The 19,207-nt window shown below is 49.0% G+C and overlaps 1 protein-coding gene across 6 annotated transcripts in view; it reads right to left on the bottom strand.

Annotated features, from left to right (window-relative positions):
* Positions 1–19,207, bottom strand: part of SYT3 (synaptotagmin 3) — a 56,340-nt gene that overhangs the window by 23,706 nt on the left and 13,427 nt on the right. For all 6 annotated transcript variants that reach the window (XR_008310232.1, XM_053264011.1, XM_053264012.1 and 3 more), the window contains exons 2-5: positions 9,149–9,638; positions 6,156–6,296; positions 3,576–3,957; positions 1,264–1,816 (exon numbers count right to left, since the gene is read on the bottom strand). Coding sequence is in view for 5 of the 6 variants with exons in the window: in XM_053264011.1 (XP_053119986.1) it covers positions 1,264–1,816; positions 3,576–3,957; positions 6,156–6,291 (1,071 nt within the window). In the remaining variant the exon portion in view is untranslated. The remainder of the gene's footprint in view (positions 1–1,263; positions 1,817–3,575; positions 3,958–6,155; positions 6,297–9,148; positions 9,639–19,207) is intronic.

Genomic DNA, 19,207 nt, shown 5'->3' with positions numbered 1-19,207 from the left:
CTGGGACTGGAAACTCCTGCCTGAAACCTTGGAGAGCCGTTGCCAGGCAGTGTAGACAATACTGAGCTAGGTGGACCAATGGTATGAGGCAGTCACCTTTGTTCCTATTTAGGAAAATACAACCTTTATAGGGCCAACACATTTCATTGGGTGTACCTTGCTTAGGGACCCTGAATAAATAGACAAACTATAAGTAACTAGCTGGGCTGGGCACCGAGCATCTGGGTCTCTAGTTCCCCCGGCCTCCACCGCTTTATCTTCCGCCACCGCTGCTGCCACTTTCTAACCCCCCAACTGCCGCTGCTTTCTCTCCCCGCCCGCCTGTTTGCTTGACTGTCCTTTGGCCTTATGTTCCCCACCGCAATCGCTTTCCTCTCCCCCTCCACTCTCTCTTTGAACTACAACGCCCACCATCTCCAGTGGCTGGGGATGATGGGAGTTGTAGTTCAACAACAGCTGGAGGGCCAAGGTTCCCCACCCCTGCATTAATGCATAAGTACTTTTGTAATTGGACTGGCAGCTGTGCAACATTTTCATGTTTTATTGAGATGACTTGCTGTGTTGGGTTGCATCAAGTTAAACCATTGGGTTGTTGGGTTCAAGGGTTGAATTATTGGGTTAAATAAGGCTCCATGGAATTTTTGCAACATTTGGGGCACAAAAGGGGGCTTTTCTGAAGACCAATTGTTCCCTAACTGCTCCTCCACACAGCCCTGGTTTGCACCTGTTCACAGCCCTGATTAGCGGCTGCTTCAGAACTATTTATTTTTATATCACCCTGTAGTCATTCAGATTGCCTATGACATGATGATGCCACTGAGAATGAATGAAGTGAGGGCAATCATGAATCAAAACAATGAAGTGAGGAGAGGAGCCCTGCTGTGCTGCTCCCTTTCAAGCTCCTCCTAAACTGGCGAAAGTGGGGCAATTTTCATAGGAGGTGAAAGTGTTTGTGAAAAGCACTCATCCCTCATTTTGGCTCAGCCTTAGTTTCTGAATTACTGAGAGAGTTGCAGTGGCTCAGCTGACTTGCCCCATTGACCATTTTAATTGATGGAGTGGCTTGACCGCTCTGGGTTAAAAATGCTGAGTTGAAAGGCTGGGTTCCTTGACTGACAAATCAGGCTGGCAAATGCCATTAGGCTGAATTTAATCATCTGGCTGCTTAGTGCAGCTGGATGGATGTGCTTACTTGACTCAGTGCTTTTCAACAGCATCACTTTTTGCAGAGACCCGTTCCCTGCTTCCGCTGGAAGCACTCACCGAACTAGCTTCTATGATGTCCCTCCAAAGGGGGGCGTCACTGTCACGCTCAGCAATCTCCAGCAGGTTGTCCAACACCACTTGGCCAATGAGGTCGTGGCGGGAGAAACGGTCAAAATCGTAGACACTGAAGTGCAGCTTGCGCGAGGGCAGTTCAGCGAAGGGGACGTTGAAGCTAAAAGTCTCGTTGAAAATGGGGTTCAGCGTCTTGCGATGCACCTTAGTCTGGAACTTCTTCTTACGGTCGGGCAGCAGGTACATTTTCACATAGGGGTCCGAGAAGCCGTTGGAGTCTTTGGCGGCCAGGTCCAAGGCCCGGAGGATCCTCACCACTAGCTGCTCTGTGCTGTAGGCGTAGCGCAGGGCGAAGCTCAGCCGCCCACAGCTCGGGGCCTCCCCTTTCTTGGAGTCCGACTCGCCCGAGCGCTGTTTATATAACTCTGGCTTGATCTGCCCAATGCTGGTTACTTGTTCCACTTTCTCCTCCCCGCCATGGACCCCGGTGTCCGGGCTGCTTAACTGCTGGGTCACAGGGCGGGGCAGTGTATTGTACCTGCAGAAAGCAAAGGGATACAGCCAGTGGAATGCAAACCACACATCTCCACCGAGTGTGAGTTCACCACACCTGAGGAGTCCTGTACTCAGAACAACAATCAGACACCACGATCATCTCCGTTTTCAGTTTTGGCAAGCCTGCAACATTTATGAATTAAAACATGGTCTAGCCTACCTTTCCATTCTAAAGCAAAACCCTCAAAGTGGCTGACCACCACCATAAAAACAATAATCAACACAACCACTACCTAAAAATGAGTGGGGGGGAACCCTAAGGAGACAAAAACCAAAAAGAAGCAGTAATAAAGGTATTAAATTATACAAGAGTGGACTAATGAATGGCCGTGTTGTTTTAGATTTATCCGCCATGAATGTGTCTGTGGCTCAGTATTACTCATGATGGTTATGTGGAAGTTCCACATTCCAAGTCTACCTCTGAATACCAGTTGCTGGGAGCAGGGCAACAACCGGGGAGGGTCATTGCCTTCTCGGAGCTTCCAGGAGGTATATATTATTGGCCACAGTGACCAAATGCTGGATTTGATGGACGTTTGGTCTGATCCTACAGCACTGGTCAGTTTGTTCTTGACTAGTCAGATGGCAGCAGATGAGTGCCAGTGGAGTGGTCAAAGGACAGTGCTATAAATCAAGACTTCCCTGTTTGGGAGGAGAGCTGGTCTTGTGGTAGCAAGCATTAATTGTCCCCTTTGCTAAACAGAGTCTTGCTCTAGTTTGCATTTGAATGTTCCCTCTCTAGCATCTCCCAAGATAGGGCATGCAGAAGATTCCAAGTTCCCTCTCTAGCAACCTTGGAGAAGCTGCTGCCAGTCTGTGTAGGCAATAATGCGCTAGGTGGACCCATGGTCTGACTCGGTATAAGGCAGCTTCCTATGTCTCTATGATCCTATGAATCTTGCTCTACCTTGGGCTCACCAGGCAGCCTCAGCCTAGCCATTCTCAGCTTCAGATGCAATGTGGGAATAATACTTATATGGGGATAGCAATACTTATTTATAAAGAGGAGATCAAGATAATATACGTGAAGCACTCTGCACACTGAAAAAAGTGCCACAGAAATGCTAAGTTACTAAGAATTGATTAAATACTTTTTATCAAATAAAATGGTATCTCCAATTCATCAAGTAACACGGTTTGTTTTCAGTTCGAGCAGGTATGAAAACTACTAACAATGGATAACAGGGCTATACACAGCTCCCTGACAGGGCTGCTCGACACACCCCAGCTGCAGTGTTCTTCTAGGACAAGGACAAGGGCCCCTTTGGCTGGGGATGGTGAAAGTTGTAGTTCAACAACATCTGGGGACCCAAGCTTGGGAACCCTTGTCCTAGGACAAGGAAGTGGAGGGGGAGGGAGGAAAAGTATGGAGGCTGAGTTGTACTTAAGGGGACAGCGCATAGTTAATTTTTATGTTTGAATAAAACACACCAAGTCTCCCAGATAAACTCTGCCCAGCACACCACAGAGGATGCTTGTCTTTTTAATTCCACCTTCCCACTTATGACATTTTTGTGCATCTTCAGTGGGTAAGTTTTCATAATACAACTTCTACCCACATCAGCCCCCATGGATTCTCTATTCTTCCATCCTTCAACACACACCCCTTATACAAAGAGCAATGCACATGGGTCCTGTCTATTCCTCCTGCAAAACTTCTTCCTGCACTTTCCATCCAGCGACCCATACATCCATCTTCCATCCTTGCCTCCCACCCCACAACCTTTCCTTATCTCACTCACCTAGGGGTGGGTGCCAAGCTTGCAACTTGCTGGTGGGAGTGGGCGTTGGGGAGATTGCCCTCCTTGGTGCTGGTCTGGCCTTCCACAGGGAGGTCGGGAGAGGTCTGGCTGACCTTAAGGTTGGCCTCGGGGTAAGAATCCATATCGAGGTAGGACCTCTCAGGCATCTCTGGACCCAGTTCCACCCGTTCCGCCAAGAGGTCCCCAAAAGGTGAGTGGTGGAGGTGAGCATGGAGGGGGTGCTCTTTACGTTGGGTTTGTGACGCGGACCCTTTATCCCGCCAGGGGATCCAGCAAAGCTTCCATGAGACAAAGAGGGAGACGCCCAACAGCACAATCCCACAGAAGGTCACGATCACAGACAGGAGGCTGACCAAGATTTCTAGAGGGGAAAAATGGAGCGGGAGGTACCATGATGGAAGGTTGATGGAGAAGCTACCTCGGTGGGCTGACATATTTTCCATCAGCCTGACGTTGAGCCCCTATGCAGTTCCTTCTGCCCCCTCACTCTGAAGAGAAGAACCTGGAACCTGATCACCAACTGTCAGAGGTCAGAAGATCAACTGATAGTCTAGAATTTTGATGTCCACCATCTCCCCACGTTTACCTGAAGCTCATTCTGCCCCTACCTCAAGGAAGAGTCTGTAACTTGGACAGGGATCCCTGTCAACTGACAGGGATCAGAGGAGGCTGCCACAGACACCCACGATGACATTGTCCCTATGCGTGGGTTTGACTAGAGACAGGGCCGTTTCAGTTGTGGCCCCTTGGCTTTGGAATGGAAAGCTCCTTGGCTTTGGAAGGTTCTGCCAGATGAGCTTTGCCATCTCCTTCCCTCTGAGTTCTTAATATTTATTTATTTATTTAGTACATTTGTATAATGCCCTATACAAAAAAGTCCCCGGGTGGTTCACAATCCAATAAATAATAAATAAACAAACAAACAATTGAAAAACCCTTTAAAAGGGGGGGGGGTTGGTTTGTATTCTTTGTTTCAGAAAGTTTTAAATCTGTAAATCTGATTTTAACTGTGTCTAATTTTTAACTGAATTATATTAATTTTGTATTGTTTTATTGTCTTTGTGAGCTGCCCTGAGCAGTATTATCTTGGAGGGGCAGGATATAAATATTTTATATAAATAAGTACCCTCCACCGTTTCACAGATGAACACTGGGATACGCTTGCACGGGCCTGGGCAAGTTTTCTTTGGCTCTAGGAGCCAGCCCCAAAATGAAGGAGCCAGAAAATGGACACTTGACATAATTTCTAGACTTATTGATGGACACTGAAGTTGAAAGAGATGAGAATTAGCTTCTATTTATCCCTTTTAGAAGTTACAGAGTAAGAACATTAATGCCCGGGACAAACAAAAATTTTATTAACTAACTCTGCTGCTGAATATCCTAGTCTGAATGCCATGATTAAATTTCTAGGCACCATGACTCCCTGGCACCTGGGATTTGTCAGGTCTTGCCCTTCTAACAACCAACCCAAGGATCATCGTCCAAGCTGCCCACCCACTATTACACATTGCTGAAGACTGGATTCCACCTGCTGTAGACTGTGCACTGCACAGCATCTTTCTATTGTATACCTTCTTACATGCAGGTGCATTAGAGACATGATTCATTCACCCACCTGCTTGGAGATTTAATTTCTAGACTCGGGGGAAGGAGCTGAATCCTGAAGAACTGAACAGAGCATCCCCACGGGACAAAAATAAGGACAAAATAGGGACAGTGATTTACCAGGGATAGATCGAGGAAAATACGGGCTGTCTCTGGTAAATTGGGGGTAAAATAACTATATTCCACTGAAAAGCGGCAAATAAATAAATAATAAATAAACAAATAATAATAGGCACAGTTGGAGCTTATATCATTGTACACTGGTTTGGGAGCCAAAACACCAACTAGGGACAGATTATTTTCCTTCTGCTCTGTTTCTCTGACAAAAATTGCACATTGCTATTTAACTCTCAAGATTAAATTGTTGCAAATGTTCAGGGTTAAATAGCTGCTATGGTGGACAATTTCTGTCAGGAAAACAATGTGGAAGTAAAAGGTGAAACATCCCCTACCTCTCAGGTCCCAATCCAGATTGGGGCTCCGTGCAGCTGCTACTTTAGAGTAGAAACAAGCCATTGGGACACATTTATTGTCCCACCTAGTTTGGCCGAAGCCACCTAATGGAGTGGCGGGGAAGTAACTTGCCTAGGGAGCAAGAGGTTGCTGGTTCAAATCCCCGCTGGTATGTTTCCCAGACTATGGGAAACACCTATATTGGGCAGCAGCGATATAGGAAGATGCTGAAAGGCATCTTCTCGCACTGCATGGGAGGAGGCAATGGCAAACCCCTCCTACCAAAGAAAACCACATGGCTCTGTGGTCGCCAGGAGTCGACACCGACTCGACGGCACAACTTTACCTTTTTACCTAGTTTGGCCACAATGCTGCCCTCTTGTGCCTTCCACACCGTAAGGAATTCCTGAGGCTAGGACGTTGTTCCTCCTCCTCCTGTGGAGCTCCTTCCTCCAAATGCAGGCCGTATTATACCCCTACCTCCAGGCTCCTCCTCACCTGTGTTGATGGGACCCACATGGCCTGTCAGCTCCTGACACTTCTCGCGTTCCTGGGCAGCACACGTATTGGAACACAGCACCCGAAGCAGCTCCATGGCCCTGCGGTTCCGTTCTTCGTCGTAATCTCCCGACATGGTGCCTAAAAGGTCGGTGGGAGAGAGATTTCAACATGCAAAGCCACAAGTCCCTGTGGACTAAGAGGAAGTTTCTTTGGGCCAAGGCTATGTTTGCAGTGCAGGCTCACAAGCTATTCTTCAGTGTGCTGTCCACAGCCACAGCCTCCTAGAGCGTATTTTGAATCTAGATGGTGGTTCCATAGGGCACTCCTATATTAGAAGCAGATCCTGTATCCATGCACAAATTGCATTATTCAAAGGGATTGCCCCAGACAAAAGGATTACCCTGGATGACTGTATGCCTTTTGATTTCAGCCACCCTCAATATTTGCTTTTGGCATTGGTGCTAAAAACACAGAGATCCCCATCCATCACCCCTTCTTTCCATCCCAGCCATGGGGCAAAATTAAGAAGCCAAAGTAGGTGTGGTATGAGAGTGGGCAAGGAGACCAGTGGAGGCAGCAGGCCCTGTAGCAGCTTCCCATCTTGATGCTTTGGAGCACCAAGGTGTAGATATCATCACCGGGTGAGGGCCTGGCAACCTTAGAACAGAAGGGGATAAAGGACTGAGGACCCAACAAATACTGTATGGGATCAGGGAAGGGTCAGGCACTCAGCAGGAAGGAAGAAGGAGTGAAGAACACAGTGGTCTATTTATGCCAGTTTGGCCCATTCTGGCCAGTTTGGCCTATTCGCTACCTTTATGCTTCTCTCTTCCTCTTAGGAGATAATTTGCAGTATAGAATGTATCATCCTCCCCCAGCCCCCAACAAAACCCTATTCTCCTTTTGTACCCAGGAGCACAAAAGAAAAGAGGTGTGGGGTGTAAACTCTTGAATGAATGGAAGAATCGCACAAAGACAACTTCCCTCTAGTAACTCTGACAGAAGCGCGGCTGAAGACTTGTCAGCCCGTGTTTCATTTATTCCAGGCAGAAAAGGACAAGCCAGCCAGCCACCAGGCAAGGGCAGACAGGCGACAAAAGGTAAGGCAGGTCCATAGAGGCAACACAAACTTCTTACACAGGGAGAAAACACTTCTGAAGCAGCTGTATTTATAAAGATGCAGAACCAATGGGAAGGGCTTCTCGTTTTTGACCAATCCAAACACAGACTGTCCCATTCTAGAACATGGGGAGGAGACCAAGAGTAAAAAAAGACCTTATAAGAGAAACAAGACCTTCCCACTCCTTGCTTCCAATAACTTCGATGTGGAGACTATACAGGGCAAGGGGACACTTTCAGAGGAGAGGTAGGCAGAGAAACTCCTCACCCACTGATTCTCTACTCTGTGCTCCCTTGGAACTTTTTAATTCTCCCCTCCTCAGACAGGAAGTGAACCTGGCTGGGGGGGGAGGGAAACACAGTCTGCGGGGAGGGGCATTTGTGGACAAGAATTGGTAGGTGTGGGGTCTGAGCACCCTTCCCTCCCACTTGCCAATCTGTTCCTGCAGCCCATCCACGCCCACTCCACATTTCCAGTTATCTTGGCAAATGCAGACTTGGGATCACGCATCGGCCAAGAGGATGCCTATGTCCCCCTGAGAGAGCTTCCAGAGGGAAAGCTGTGTCAGTCTGTTAAAACAAACAAAGGAGAAACTTCTGGAGCGGTCCTTCCATGAGGCAAGGTGCGGTGGCTGCCTCAAGGGGCAGATTACTGAGGCTCCAGCACAGGACAAAATGCCCCCTGCCTCCCCACCGCGACCACCAGCTCACATGCCTTCCATCATTACAGCTTGAAAAGGGGGAGAGGGTGAATATCTCTTGGGCCACCGCTGCTTGTGGGACCTTAAAGACACTCAGATTTATTATGATGAAATGGGCTTCGGGCCTCAAAAGTTGATGCCACAATAAATCTTTTGGGAAGGGGCATTTCCTGAAGGAGCTCACGGCAGCTGATAAATTATATTTGAAGGGCACTCCTCAGGCAGGCCACCAGGGAGAAACCCAACACAGTTGCCAAAATACAATGCACGAGGCCCTCCTGGGAAAGAATGGGCAGTTGCTAAGAGAAACACATTCACTGACCTCCCTGCCTTTCTCCCACACTTGTATGTGTACAAATCTTGACTGACTGAGCTGTCAGGTGAAGTGCCCCATATTCCAGGGTCACATGCTGTCTGTTGCTAGATCACGAGTGAAACTCCGCCCTATAGATCTAGGCTTCAGGGGCAGTCTAAAACCTTTTGCTGCCTGAGGTGAAGAACAAAATGGGATACTCAAGTACTCTCTGACTATGCCACCACGCCAGGCAGTGGCAGCAGGGCGTTCCTAGCTCAAGGGTGGGGAGGAAAAAAAGGTGCATCCAAGTAGGGTGAGGAGGGGGAAATGAAAAGTGTGCCCCAGCTGGTGAAGAAGAGCAGTGACAGTGGTCAGCTGGGTGGTGCCCACGGTGGTGGGGATCCAGCACATGCCACTCCCTGAGACCCTCTTTGCACTGCAGCCACACCTGAGGTGAAGGCCTCACCTTACAGCATGGAAGGGCCGTCCCCTGTTAGGCCTGTAGGTACTTGGGACTCCCTCCTGGATTATCTACCAAGGGATCCAGACAGCTCTAATTGTGAGGACTGGGTGACCTTTTTGGCATTTCAGAGCCCCACAGCGCAGTTATCTGTGTATGTTTTTAAAAGTATGGAGTTTTTAGGTGATCTGGCCAAACAGCTTCAAGGAAGACACATGTATGGGTGGGAAACACCCATGGGCACAAAAAGCAAACAGTTGACCTAGCTTTGATTATACAAATAAGTAGGCAAATCTAGATTTGAGGGGCTCTCACTAAAAGAAGCCCGGGAACCTTTACTTCCAGTGATAAGGACTAGAAACTACACTTTTTAAAATTAATGTTGGGATTCCCCACCCGCCAAAACCATTCTTACCTGGTCAGCAATTGGTTCAGGGTATGGCTGTCAGGTTGCTTCTGTATTGCTGGATCCAGGATGCCAACTGGTCCAGGTCAGTGCCAGGCAGTAGGGAAGCAGAATGCCAATGCCAAGTCCCTGGTGATCCGAGTCCACACGTGAGGAGGAGGAGGAGCAGCAGCAGCAACCAGCTGGAAGCAGGGCACCAAATCTGCCATCCGGGGCACTGCTGGGTCCATGCGTTGCAAAGTGCGGGTGGCAGGGTGAGGGCAGTAGCGCCCTCTGCTGGATGCTTGAGGGAACAATAGTTGAAAGTATGGCTGCCAAGGAGGGTCACTGGCTCTAGTGGGCTTTGCAATGCCGGGAGGGGAAGTCAGATTCACAACGGACCCTGGGGGGCTTCTTCATGGTGGGAGGGGGGTGGTTTTGTTTGCGAAATCCTTGATGAAATTGCTTGCCAGGGAATTGCACTGCTGCGGTTTACCACCCTCTGCTGTTATGCGGGCAGCTGCACAGATACAAAGCCTGGTTAGATATGGACTTGTCCTCCCCTCCCATCACTCCTCTCTTCGCCATCGTTTTTTGCAAACCTAAAACCTGCTTCTCACCACCTTTCAGCCCACTTCTTAGCCCTACAGTCTGGCAAGAAGCCAGAACACCTTGACTCCCAGGAAGAGGGAAGGGATCTGTGCTGGATGGGGTTACACTCCCCCGGAAGGAGCAGGTACGCAGCTTGGGGGTACTCCTGGATCCAGGCCTCACTCTGGTATCTCAGGTGGAGGCTGTGGCCAGGAGTGCTGTGGAATGCGCTCCCTGCAGACATTCGTAATTTGAATTCTTTATTGGAATTTAGGAGAGCCCTAAAGACCTACCTGTTTGGCCTGGCCTTCCAGTGCTCTTAAATTGTTTTAAAGGGTCTTTGATGTTTGTGAACTGCCCTGAGCTATTTTGTAAGGGCGGTCTAAAAATTGAACAAACAAACAAACAAACAAATAATAAAACCATTAAAGGGGCAGAGGCAGCTGGAAACCAGGACTCTGGGTTCTCTGGGGGGAAACTACTGGAACCAGAAGTCTAGGACTGGTCTTATTTATGCATTTATATCCCACTCTTCCTCCCAGGAACCCCAAGCAATGTCCATGGTTATATTTATCCCCACAACAACCCTGTGAGGTAGGTTAGGCTGAGAGATAAGTGACTTGACCCAGAGTCACACTACACAAGGAGTTTCATGGGTGAATGTGGATTTGAACAGCCCTAGTCCAGCACTCTGACTGACCCCTTCATCACACTGGCTCTCCATCTCATCAAAAGATGAGCTGAGATTCTTGGGAAAGAATTGTTATTTAGACATTTAAAACAATGGTGGTAGTAGCGAAGAACCACAACTCTTGGAGTCTCTAAGCCAGGTGTGGGATCTAATGGACTAGGCCAGGGTTTCTTAACCTTGGGCACCCAGATGTTGGACTACAATTCCCATCATCCTCAGCCACAAAGGCCATGTCTGGGGATGATGGGAGTTGTAGTCCAACAACATCTGGGGGGCCAAGGTTAAGAAACCCTGGACTAGGCTAGGGAAGAGGAGAGACTCTAGACTGCTCTGGGTGGGAAATGAGGTAGAAATGAGGTTTTGACCAGGTGCGATTCGACAACTCTGCCCGTTCCTTCAAAAGAATAACCCCAAAACAGTGGTACCCCAGCTGGTATCCTCCAGGTTGTACTACTGCAATGCGCTCTATATAGAGCTGCCGTTGCACATAGCTTGTAAACTTCAATTAGTCCAAAATGCGGCAGCCAGATTGGTCTCTAGGGTATCCCGGAGAGACCACATTATGTCTGTTCTTAAACAGTTGCACTGGCTGCCAATATGTTTCCGGGCAAAGTACAAAGTGCTGGTTATTACCTTTAAAGCCCTAAGGGTTTAGGTCTAGGGATGTGCACAAACTGCCGTTCGGAGTGGTTCAGCAGCAGGAGGGGGGTTACCTTTTAGGAGCAGGGAGGGTACCCATCCCTCCCCCCGCCACGCTTCTCCCACCGGCACTGTTGTGGGGCTGCTGTGTACCTCCTTGTAGCCCTGGTAAACATCCCACCACCACTCACCGAACCACTCTGAACACCAGACCTCTGAACCGGTTCGACAGTCTGTAAAAGGACCACCGAACCGGTTCGTGCAGATCCCTACTTAGGTCTGAATTACCTGAAAGAGTGCCTTTCTCTACAAGATCCCCACTGCTCATTCAGATCATCTGCAGGGGTCCGTCTTTGGGTGCCACCAGTTCATCTGGTGGGCGACCTGGGATCATGTCTTCTCAGTTGTTGCCCCTGGGTTGTGGAACACGCTCCCCATGGAGATAAAAGGATTATCTTCCCTGGAGGCCTTTAGGAGAACCTTAAAGAACCTTATCTTGGCTCTTAATGATCTCTAGTTTTAATTTTAATTTTAATGAGTTTTAATCAGGTTTAAATGTTGTTTTTAAAAAAAAATTAAATACTTTTATTATGTGTTTTTTAAAATTTTAATATAAACCACCGTTAGCCACTTTAGGAAGGGTGGTATATAAATTGAATGAATCAATAAATATCTAAATCATTATTAAGGATATTTATATCCTGCTTTTCAACCAAAAAAAGTTCTCAAAGTGGTTTACATAGAAAAAAGAATAAGATGGCTGGCTGTCCCCAAAAGGCTCATAATCTAAAAAGAAACGTGAGGGAGAAACTAGCAGTAAGAACTGTAAGATGCTGGGCAAGGGTTGGACAGGGCCTGGAGGGTGGATAATCCAGGGGCTCTTAAACTGGAGTCCCCAGAGGCTGGACTACAACTCCCATCATGGAGCTGTAGCCATAACAGCTGAAGGATGATGGGATTTCTAGTCCACATCTGGAGACCCAAGTTTGAGAGCACATGGATTAAGGAGTACTACAAGTCCCTGCCTCAGTGCTTTTGAATGTCTTAGGGGTGTAGCTATAATTGAGCAGATAGATTCAAACACCCGGGGCCCCCAGCTCCTGAGGGGGCCCCAGGGCCTCCCCTCCCTATATTTTTCTTTATTATTTTCTATTATTATTTTCTTTATTATTTCCCTTACTCCGAGGGGCCACCAGGGAGAGGGACGAACATGGGCCCCCTCTCCCCTAGCTACGCCCCTCGTCTTGGAGAATCATGTGTGGGAAGGTCTCCTCAGCTGTGAATACCCTGCAAAAGGAGTCCCTTTAGGGGCCAAACTCTGTGTGTGTGTTAGTGTGCGTAAGCTGAAAGCTTTGAGGACATCACAGTGGGTGTGTGAGAGATCCTGCAACATTGTCTCCCTTTCTCCTTCCCCATTTATTTCTGTGACAGGTTATGCCAGTCCAGGGATGACCAGGATGCTCCCCTGTCCTCCAGCAGAATATTGTGTCATGGGGTGTGGGGGGGAGGAACTCCAGGTTCTCGGGGCTCGCCACAAATGCTGCTGCTGCAGCCTCCTCTGCTGCCATTGCTGCATCCCTGCTGGAGTCACCAGCGTTAGTTCCTGCCCAGAATAACAAGTAACCAGGGCTGAGTGAGAGCACATTTCCTCCCCGACACCCACAGCCCGCTGCCCAAGAGCCCTATTTCCCCAGGGGTGAGCCTTCTCTCTCCCTCTCCCTCCCTTGACCCTCTGCCTGCCCTTCTCTACACGCAGAGCAAAATCACTCCCCTCATGCCAATCACTCCCCCCCCTCCAAGTAACTCTCCCCACTTCTTTCCACTACCTCCGCTCCCACCTGCAAACATTTCAGGAAGCTGGTAAATATACTACTGCTTTGGGCTCAGAGGGAAAGAAGCAAGGCCTCTAGCAAACATTCTGCCCCGCCTCTCCCCAAATAAGCGGCCTTTGCCTCCTCCATTATACCACCCGCAATGGATTTTTTTTCCTCCAGGGTTGCTTTGAATCATTAATAATGATTTTTGAGTTCTTTATTAGCATTTCCTCAATGGGAGCGGCCCCCACAGCCCAGCTAGACTGCTTTCTCTTAGCTAGAGCTAATTTTTAGTACAGCACCTAGCAATCTTCAGGCACCCAATGACTGGAAATTTTTTAATGATGTTTTCCTTTCTCCCACCACCACCTAGTGAACTTCTACCCCACCTGCTCTCCCATTCCACCCTCCCTGCCTGAATGGCTCATTGCCACCCACACTTCATGGCATTCCTTTATCTCGCATACCCTCAGTTTGCCTCCCAGCATCCTCTCCGCCCTGCTTTGCCACCTGCCCCTTCACTATTTGGCTCTGTAGCTCAGCTATGGGGAGGCGGAGGTGGGGGAGAATGTCCGACATGCCTCCCAGTGCTTCATCTTTTGGAAGGAATGCCCTCGACCCATTATTTCCAGAAAAGGAAAGATAGTTTTAAATGAATGCACACCTACACACACAAATATGTGCCCGTGTACAGATATCTGGACACACGTACGACATAATGTCTGAATAGGTCTAGAAGGGTCTCTCCTTAAAGCAAAATACCCCACCATGCCAAGCTCTTTACAGGTCCCCTCACTGCCAGGGGAAGGGACCTTGAAACCTCCCCTCTCCCATATTATTCAAGAAGCAAGAGGGCAGTCCATGAGGGAGACCAGCAAGCTGTGGCCCGAGTGGGCGTTACTGGCATTGCACTGGGGAGCAGGGAGAGATGAAGTGAAACGCTCCGAAACGGTCTGAGACCTTGGTTCTCTGGAGGAACGGTGACCTGACTTGGCCTGGCCTGGCCTAGCCCGTGCTCTGGAAAATCCTCTCCCCCTTGGCCCGGGTCAGAGCGCCGGCAGGAAGCCCCTGCCAGCGCCAGGCATCCAGATGCTCACTGCCACATCGTGTTAGGGCACCCAGCACAACACAGCTATAGCCGGCCCAACCTTCTGCCAGCATGCTCAGGGACGGCGCCGGGCAGAGGAAGCATGCGGGAATGTGTGTGAGAGAGCCAGCTGTCTCCCAGGCCAACCGAGAGGCACTACAGCCCACACACACACACACACACACACACGCGTGCGGTTCCAGGGCATGCACTTGGTATTGGTGCGCACACAGACCGTGCAAGCAAGCGCTCGCTATCGAACATACATGCTTGTGTTTCTAGACATATGCATGCGAGTTGACATTCTCACGCTGTCAAGGGATTTTAAGCAAAGGCAGGCCTATTTGCAAGCCAAATGGCCGCTTTCTCCCGAGCACTGAAGCGCGGCGCTTGGGCATTAGCGCACTTGACTAGGTTGTCACCAGTACCACATGAAAGCCGGGAGAACATCAAAGCACATACTGCCATGAAGCTGCTTACAGAAGAATAGGAACATCAACACTTGTGCATTAATGTGTTAATTCTGTAACCACAGAAGCGCCAGGATTCAGGTCTGATGGTTAGTCAAGTCCTTTGTCCCAGAAGCCCAGTCCTATGATCCAGAAGCCGGGGGGGGGGGGCGGTGTGTGGCGGCGGAGGGGCTGGCTATTCAGAGCAAGCATTGTTCAGTGGTTAAACAAACACCAGGAGGACCTGGGTTCAAATTCCCAGGGGGCCAGTCACTATCTCTTGGGCCTAACTCACAGGGTTGTTGTGAGGATACAACAAAGAGAAGAGCCACTGAGTTCTTGGGAAGAAGAGTGGGATAAAAATGTTATAAACAACAAATATCATGATTCAGTGTTGAGGCAAGGGTACGCTGCACATGCTCAGAGGCAGACTCCTTTCCTGCAGACATATCGTGAACTCCGGCAATGCTTACCATGGGAGACGTCTGTTCCTGAGCCAGCCAGTGGCTCTTAAAAATCGGTTTTGAAGCCCAGAAGCTCGTTTGCCCTGTGGGTTCCATCGTGAAATTAACATGAACACACAAACTGAGCTGGAGATTTTGTGAAGCTGGCAAGAATAGAAAAACTGCCTTGGGGGAAATCAGACCAATGAGCCATTTAACTTGCCATCCTGTCTTCCAACACATCCAGCCAGATGAGAGACATATCTCCAGAGGCAGCCCTTCCAGGAGGCGAGGCGGTCGCCTCAAGTAGCAGATTACTCGGGCGCCAGCAGTATGGCGAGATGCCCTTCTGAACCCTGCTGTTAAAAGGGTGGTGGGGGGGAAGGGTGCAGACAAGGGGCCCAACATTTGGCACCCTGCCTCAGGAGCACAGAGGTCATGGGTACATAGGAGGCTGCCTTCTGCTGAGTCAGACCAATGGTCCATCTAGCTCAGTATTGCCTATACTGACTGGCAGCAGTTCTCTGGAGTTCCAGGCAGGGGTCTTTCCCAGCCCTACCCGGAGATGCTGCCAGGGATTGAACCCAGGTCCTTCTGCATGCCAAGCAGATGCTCTACCCGAGAGCTGCAGCCCCATCCCCAATGGGATTATTTTACAACAGACAGTGCTCACAAGTAGTCACCCATTCAAATGCAAACCAGGGCAGACCATGCTTAGCAGGGGGGGAAATCCATGCTTGCTATTGCAAGACCAGTTCTCCCCTCCCCAAGTCGTGATCTCGAGCCAACGCTGTGTTTCTTTGAGAGCTAATGGGGTCACAGAGGCTAAAGGCGTGACTAGGAAGCCCTCATTCAAAATCTCACCTCAGCCACAAACGTGGTAAGTCGATTGAGGCAAGCTACCCCCAGTCTCAGCTCCTACATCTTCCACCATTTGCAAGTTGCAACACAGGGATGGGTCTACTTTACAGGGCTGGTGTAACGATGACTGAAAAAGCACACGGGAAGCACCACGAACGTTGACACCAGCGATCGAAGTGTCAAGTGTGATTAAACATGCCTTGATTGGCAAAAGAGACATTGGTAGACTTACCATGAAGGGTTCTTTTTCAGGGTATAGGGAGGTCATCCTAATGTGATGGGTTGTCAGTCTATGCATGCTCCAGAAAGGACCAATCAAAATCCAGGCACTGCTTAACTAGTCAGGCATCTGTCACTCAATCCCCAGTTCTGGGACTGTAGAGTATAGAGAAAACTGAGAAGGAAGACAGAACTAACCCCAAGAGGACAACCATACAGTAATAACAACAGTGGAAGAAGAATAGATAAACTCAACCCTGGGAGTCGCCCCGCCTCCCTGAAAATAATGAAACTAGACCCCCTCATCTGCGGGCAGGCTGGATGACCTCCCTATACCATGAAAAAGAACCTTTCATGGTAAGTCTACCAATGTTTCTTTTTCTATGGTATAGGGAGGTCATCCTAATGTGATGGGACATACCCAAGCAAACAAACAGGGAGGGGAGCAGATGGTTAAACCACCTGTTGCAACACCGTTCTCCCCACCGCAGCCTGTGCTGCATGGAAAGATGGAATTTTATGATGTTTCACAAAAGGTGGCACCAAAGCTCACATTGCCACCTTGCAAATTTCCTCTAAGGGTGCCCGAGCTGAGAACGCAGCCGAGGTACTGGCGCTCCTTGCTGAATGAGCCATAATCCCCAGAGGAACTGACAAGTGCAGAGATTCATAGGCTAGGGCGATGACGGCCCTAATCCACTGACTTGAGGAGGCTTCAGAGACCTTAGAACCCATAGAATGATTAAAAGACACAAATAAAGAATCAGTCTTATGAAAGGAACTTGTACAGTTGATGTATATCCTAAGTGCCCTACGTACATCCAGGGTGTGCCCTTTAGGATGAGATGGCTTAGGGCAGAAGGAAGACAGCACCACCTCCTGACTCCTATGAAAAAGTGAATTTACCTTAGGTAAAAAGGTCGGATCTAATTTCAAAACTACCAAATCTTTCTGAAAAATGCATAACTCCTTACATACAGACAAGGCAGCCAGCTCAGAAACTCTTCTGGCCGACGTAATGGCCACGAGAAAAATGACCTTTAGAGATAACAACTTTAGTGACACTTCCCTGAGAGGTTTGAAGGGAACCCTAGTCAGGGCATTCAAGACCTTGTTCAGGTCCCAGGAGGGGAACCTATGCTCTGGAGGAGGAGCCAAGTTATTAGCCCCTCGTAAAAAAACTCCGAATATGAGGGTGCAATGCCGAAGACCCAGGAACAGACAAATCCAAAACCGAAGATAAAGCAGAGGTTTGACGTTGTAAAGTGTTTGGATGAAGACCCATATTGAGCCCAGACTGTAGAAAACCCAGTACCTCGGACACCCCTGCTGAAGGCGGGTGAATACGGTTTTTAACTTCCCAGGAACAAAAAGCTGGCCAAGTAAATTGATAAATGCGGGAAGTAGATGGTCTTCTTGCAGCCAGGATAGTGTCCTGCACCTGCTTAGAATATCCCTTGTCCGCTAGCACCCTGCACTCAATCTCCATGTGTGGAGCTGTAGCCATGCTGGATCCAGATGAAATAGGGGCCCTTGAGATAGGAGATCCGTTCTCAGCGGAATGGACCACGGTGAAAGAATCAACAGAGAAAGCAGGTCCGAAAACCAGTCTGTGAGGCCAGTAGGGTGCTATCAAGATTAATTTGGCCCCTTCTGTAAGGAACTTGCCAACGATCAAGCTGATGATCGGAACTGTTGGAAAGGCATACAGCAGACCGTGTGGCCATGGCGAAGTGAGGGCATCCACTCCTTCTGCCAGATGACATCTGTAACGTGTGTAAAACCTGATAAGTTTGGCATTGTTGCGAGACACGAATAGGTCTAACTCTGGGAACCCCCACATTTCCCCAGCTGGCAAAAAACAGCTGGATGCAGAGCCCATTCTGCGGGATCCAACCTCTGGCAACTCAGCCAGTCTGCCTGCAAGTTTATGGCTGCACTCAGGTGCTCCGCAGCAATAGAACCTAGCAGGTTTTCTGCCCAAGCAAATAGTAGATTCGATTCCCTCATGAGGTTCTTGGATCTGGTGCCCCCATGATGACTGACATGGGCTTTTGCTGTCACATTGTCGGTTCTTATGAGTACGTGTCTTCCCTCCACTAACTCTTGGAAGTGAAGACGTGCCAGATGGACGGCTTTCAACTCGAGCCAGTTGATGTTGTTTGTCAGATCCACCTGGGTCCACAACCCCTGTGCATGGTGCATCTGACCATGAGCTCCCCATCCAGAGAGACTCGCATCCATCATGACTATTATCTTGTCTGGCTCTCCAAGGAAAGATCCCTTCCCAAGGCTGGAGACAACCAACATCTGAAGGAGTCCTTGACCTTTCAATGCAACCACACCTTCATCTATCTCTTTCCCACAATAGCCATCTGAAATGGAAGGATGGCCCATTGAAGGGGCCTGGAATGCCACCTTGCCCACGGAGTGTATTCCAGACACGCTATCATAAACCCCATGATCTGTGCAAGAGTCATGAGGGAGAGCTGCTTTTGTGCAGTAACGGCAGGATGACAGAAGCAATCTTCTGCTGACGTTCTGGTGTTAGGGCCACCGTGGCGGTTCGAGTATTGAACAAGGCTCCCAGATGTTGAAGGCACTGAGATGGCCATAGATGGCTTTTTTGACGGTTGATGACAAACACATGTGTCTCGAGTATCTGGACCGTCTGCTGCAAATCCTGGGTAGCTAGAACTCGAGATGAAGATCGAATCAGCAGATTTTCCAGATACGGATGGACATGAATCCCCTGGAGACGAATGTGGATGATTACCGCCATGATCAGGTTGGTAAACACTCGAGGTACTGAGGAGAGCCTGTAGGGAAGGGTCCTGTACTGATACTGTCTTTGATTGTAGGAGAACCTCAGGAAGCATTGATAGCTTGGGTGAATTGGCACATAAAGGTATGCCTCAGAAAGGTCGATGGACGCCAAGAAGTCCCCTGATCGAACTGTGGCCTTGATCAATTTCAAGGACTCCACGCAAAATGACTTTTTCCTTACATAATGGTTCAGCTGCTTCAAATCCAGGATCACCCACCATGATCCATCTTTCTTGGGAACCAAGAAGATCAAGGAGAAGATGACTACACATGACTCGGTCCACAGTCCTCTATAGCCCAAATATCCAACAGATATTGGATGGCCTGATCCATCAATAGTCTTTTTGACCAGACCTTGGAGGTTGGCATCACCAAATAAATCTGGGGAGGATGTGTCATAAAATCTGTGTAGTACCTCTGGCAAAACATCCGGAGGACCCAGAGGTTGGAAGAGGTGATATTGTAAAAA

This window comes from Hemicordylus capensis, chromosome 6, assembly GCF_027244095.1.
Source record: "Hemicordylus capensis ecotype Gifberg chromosome 6, rHemCap1.1.pri, whole genome shotgun sequence".
Lineage (NCBI taxonomy): Eukaryota > Metazoa > Chordata > Lepidosauria > Squamata > Cordylidae > Hemicordylus > Hemicordylus capensis.
This window is presented reverse-complemented; position numbering and strand designations above follow the sequence as displayed.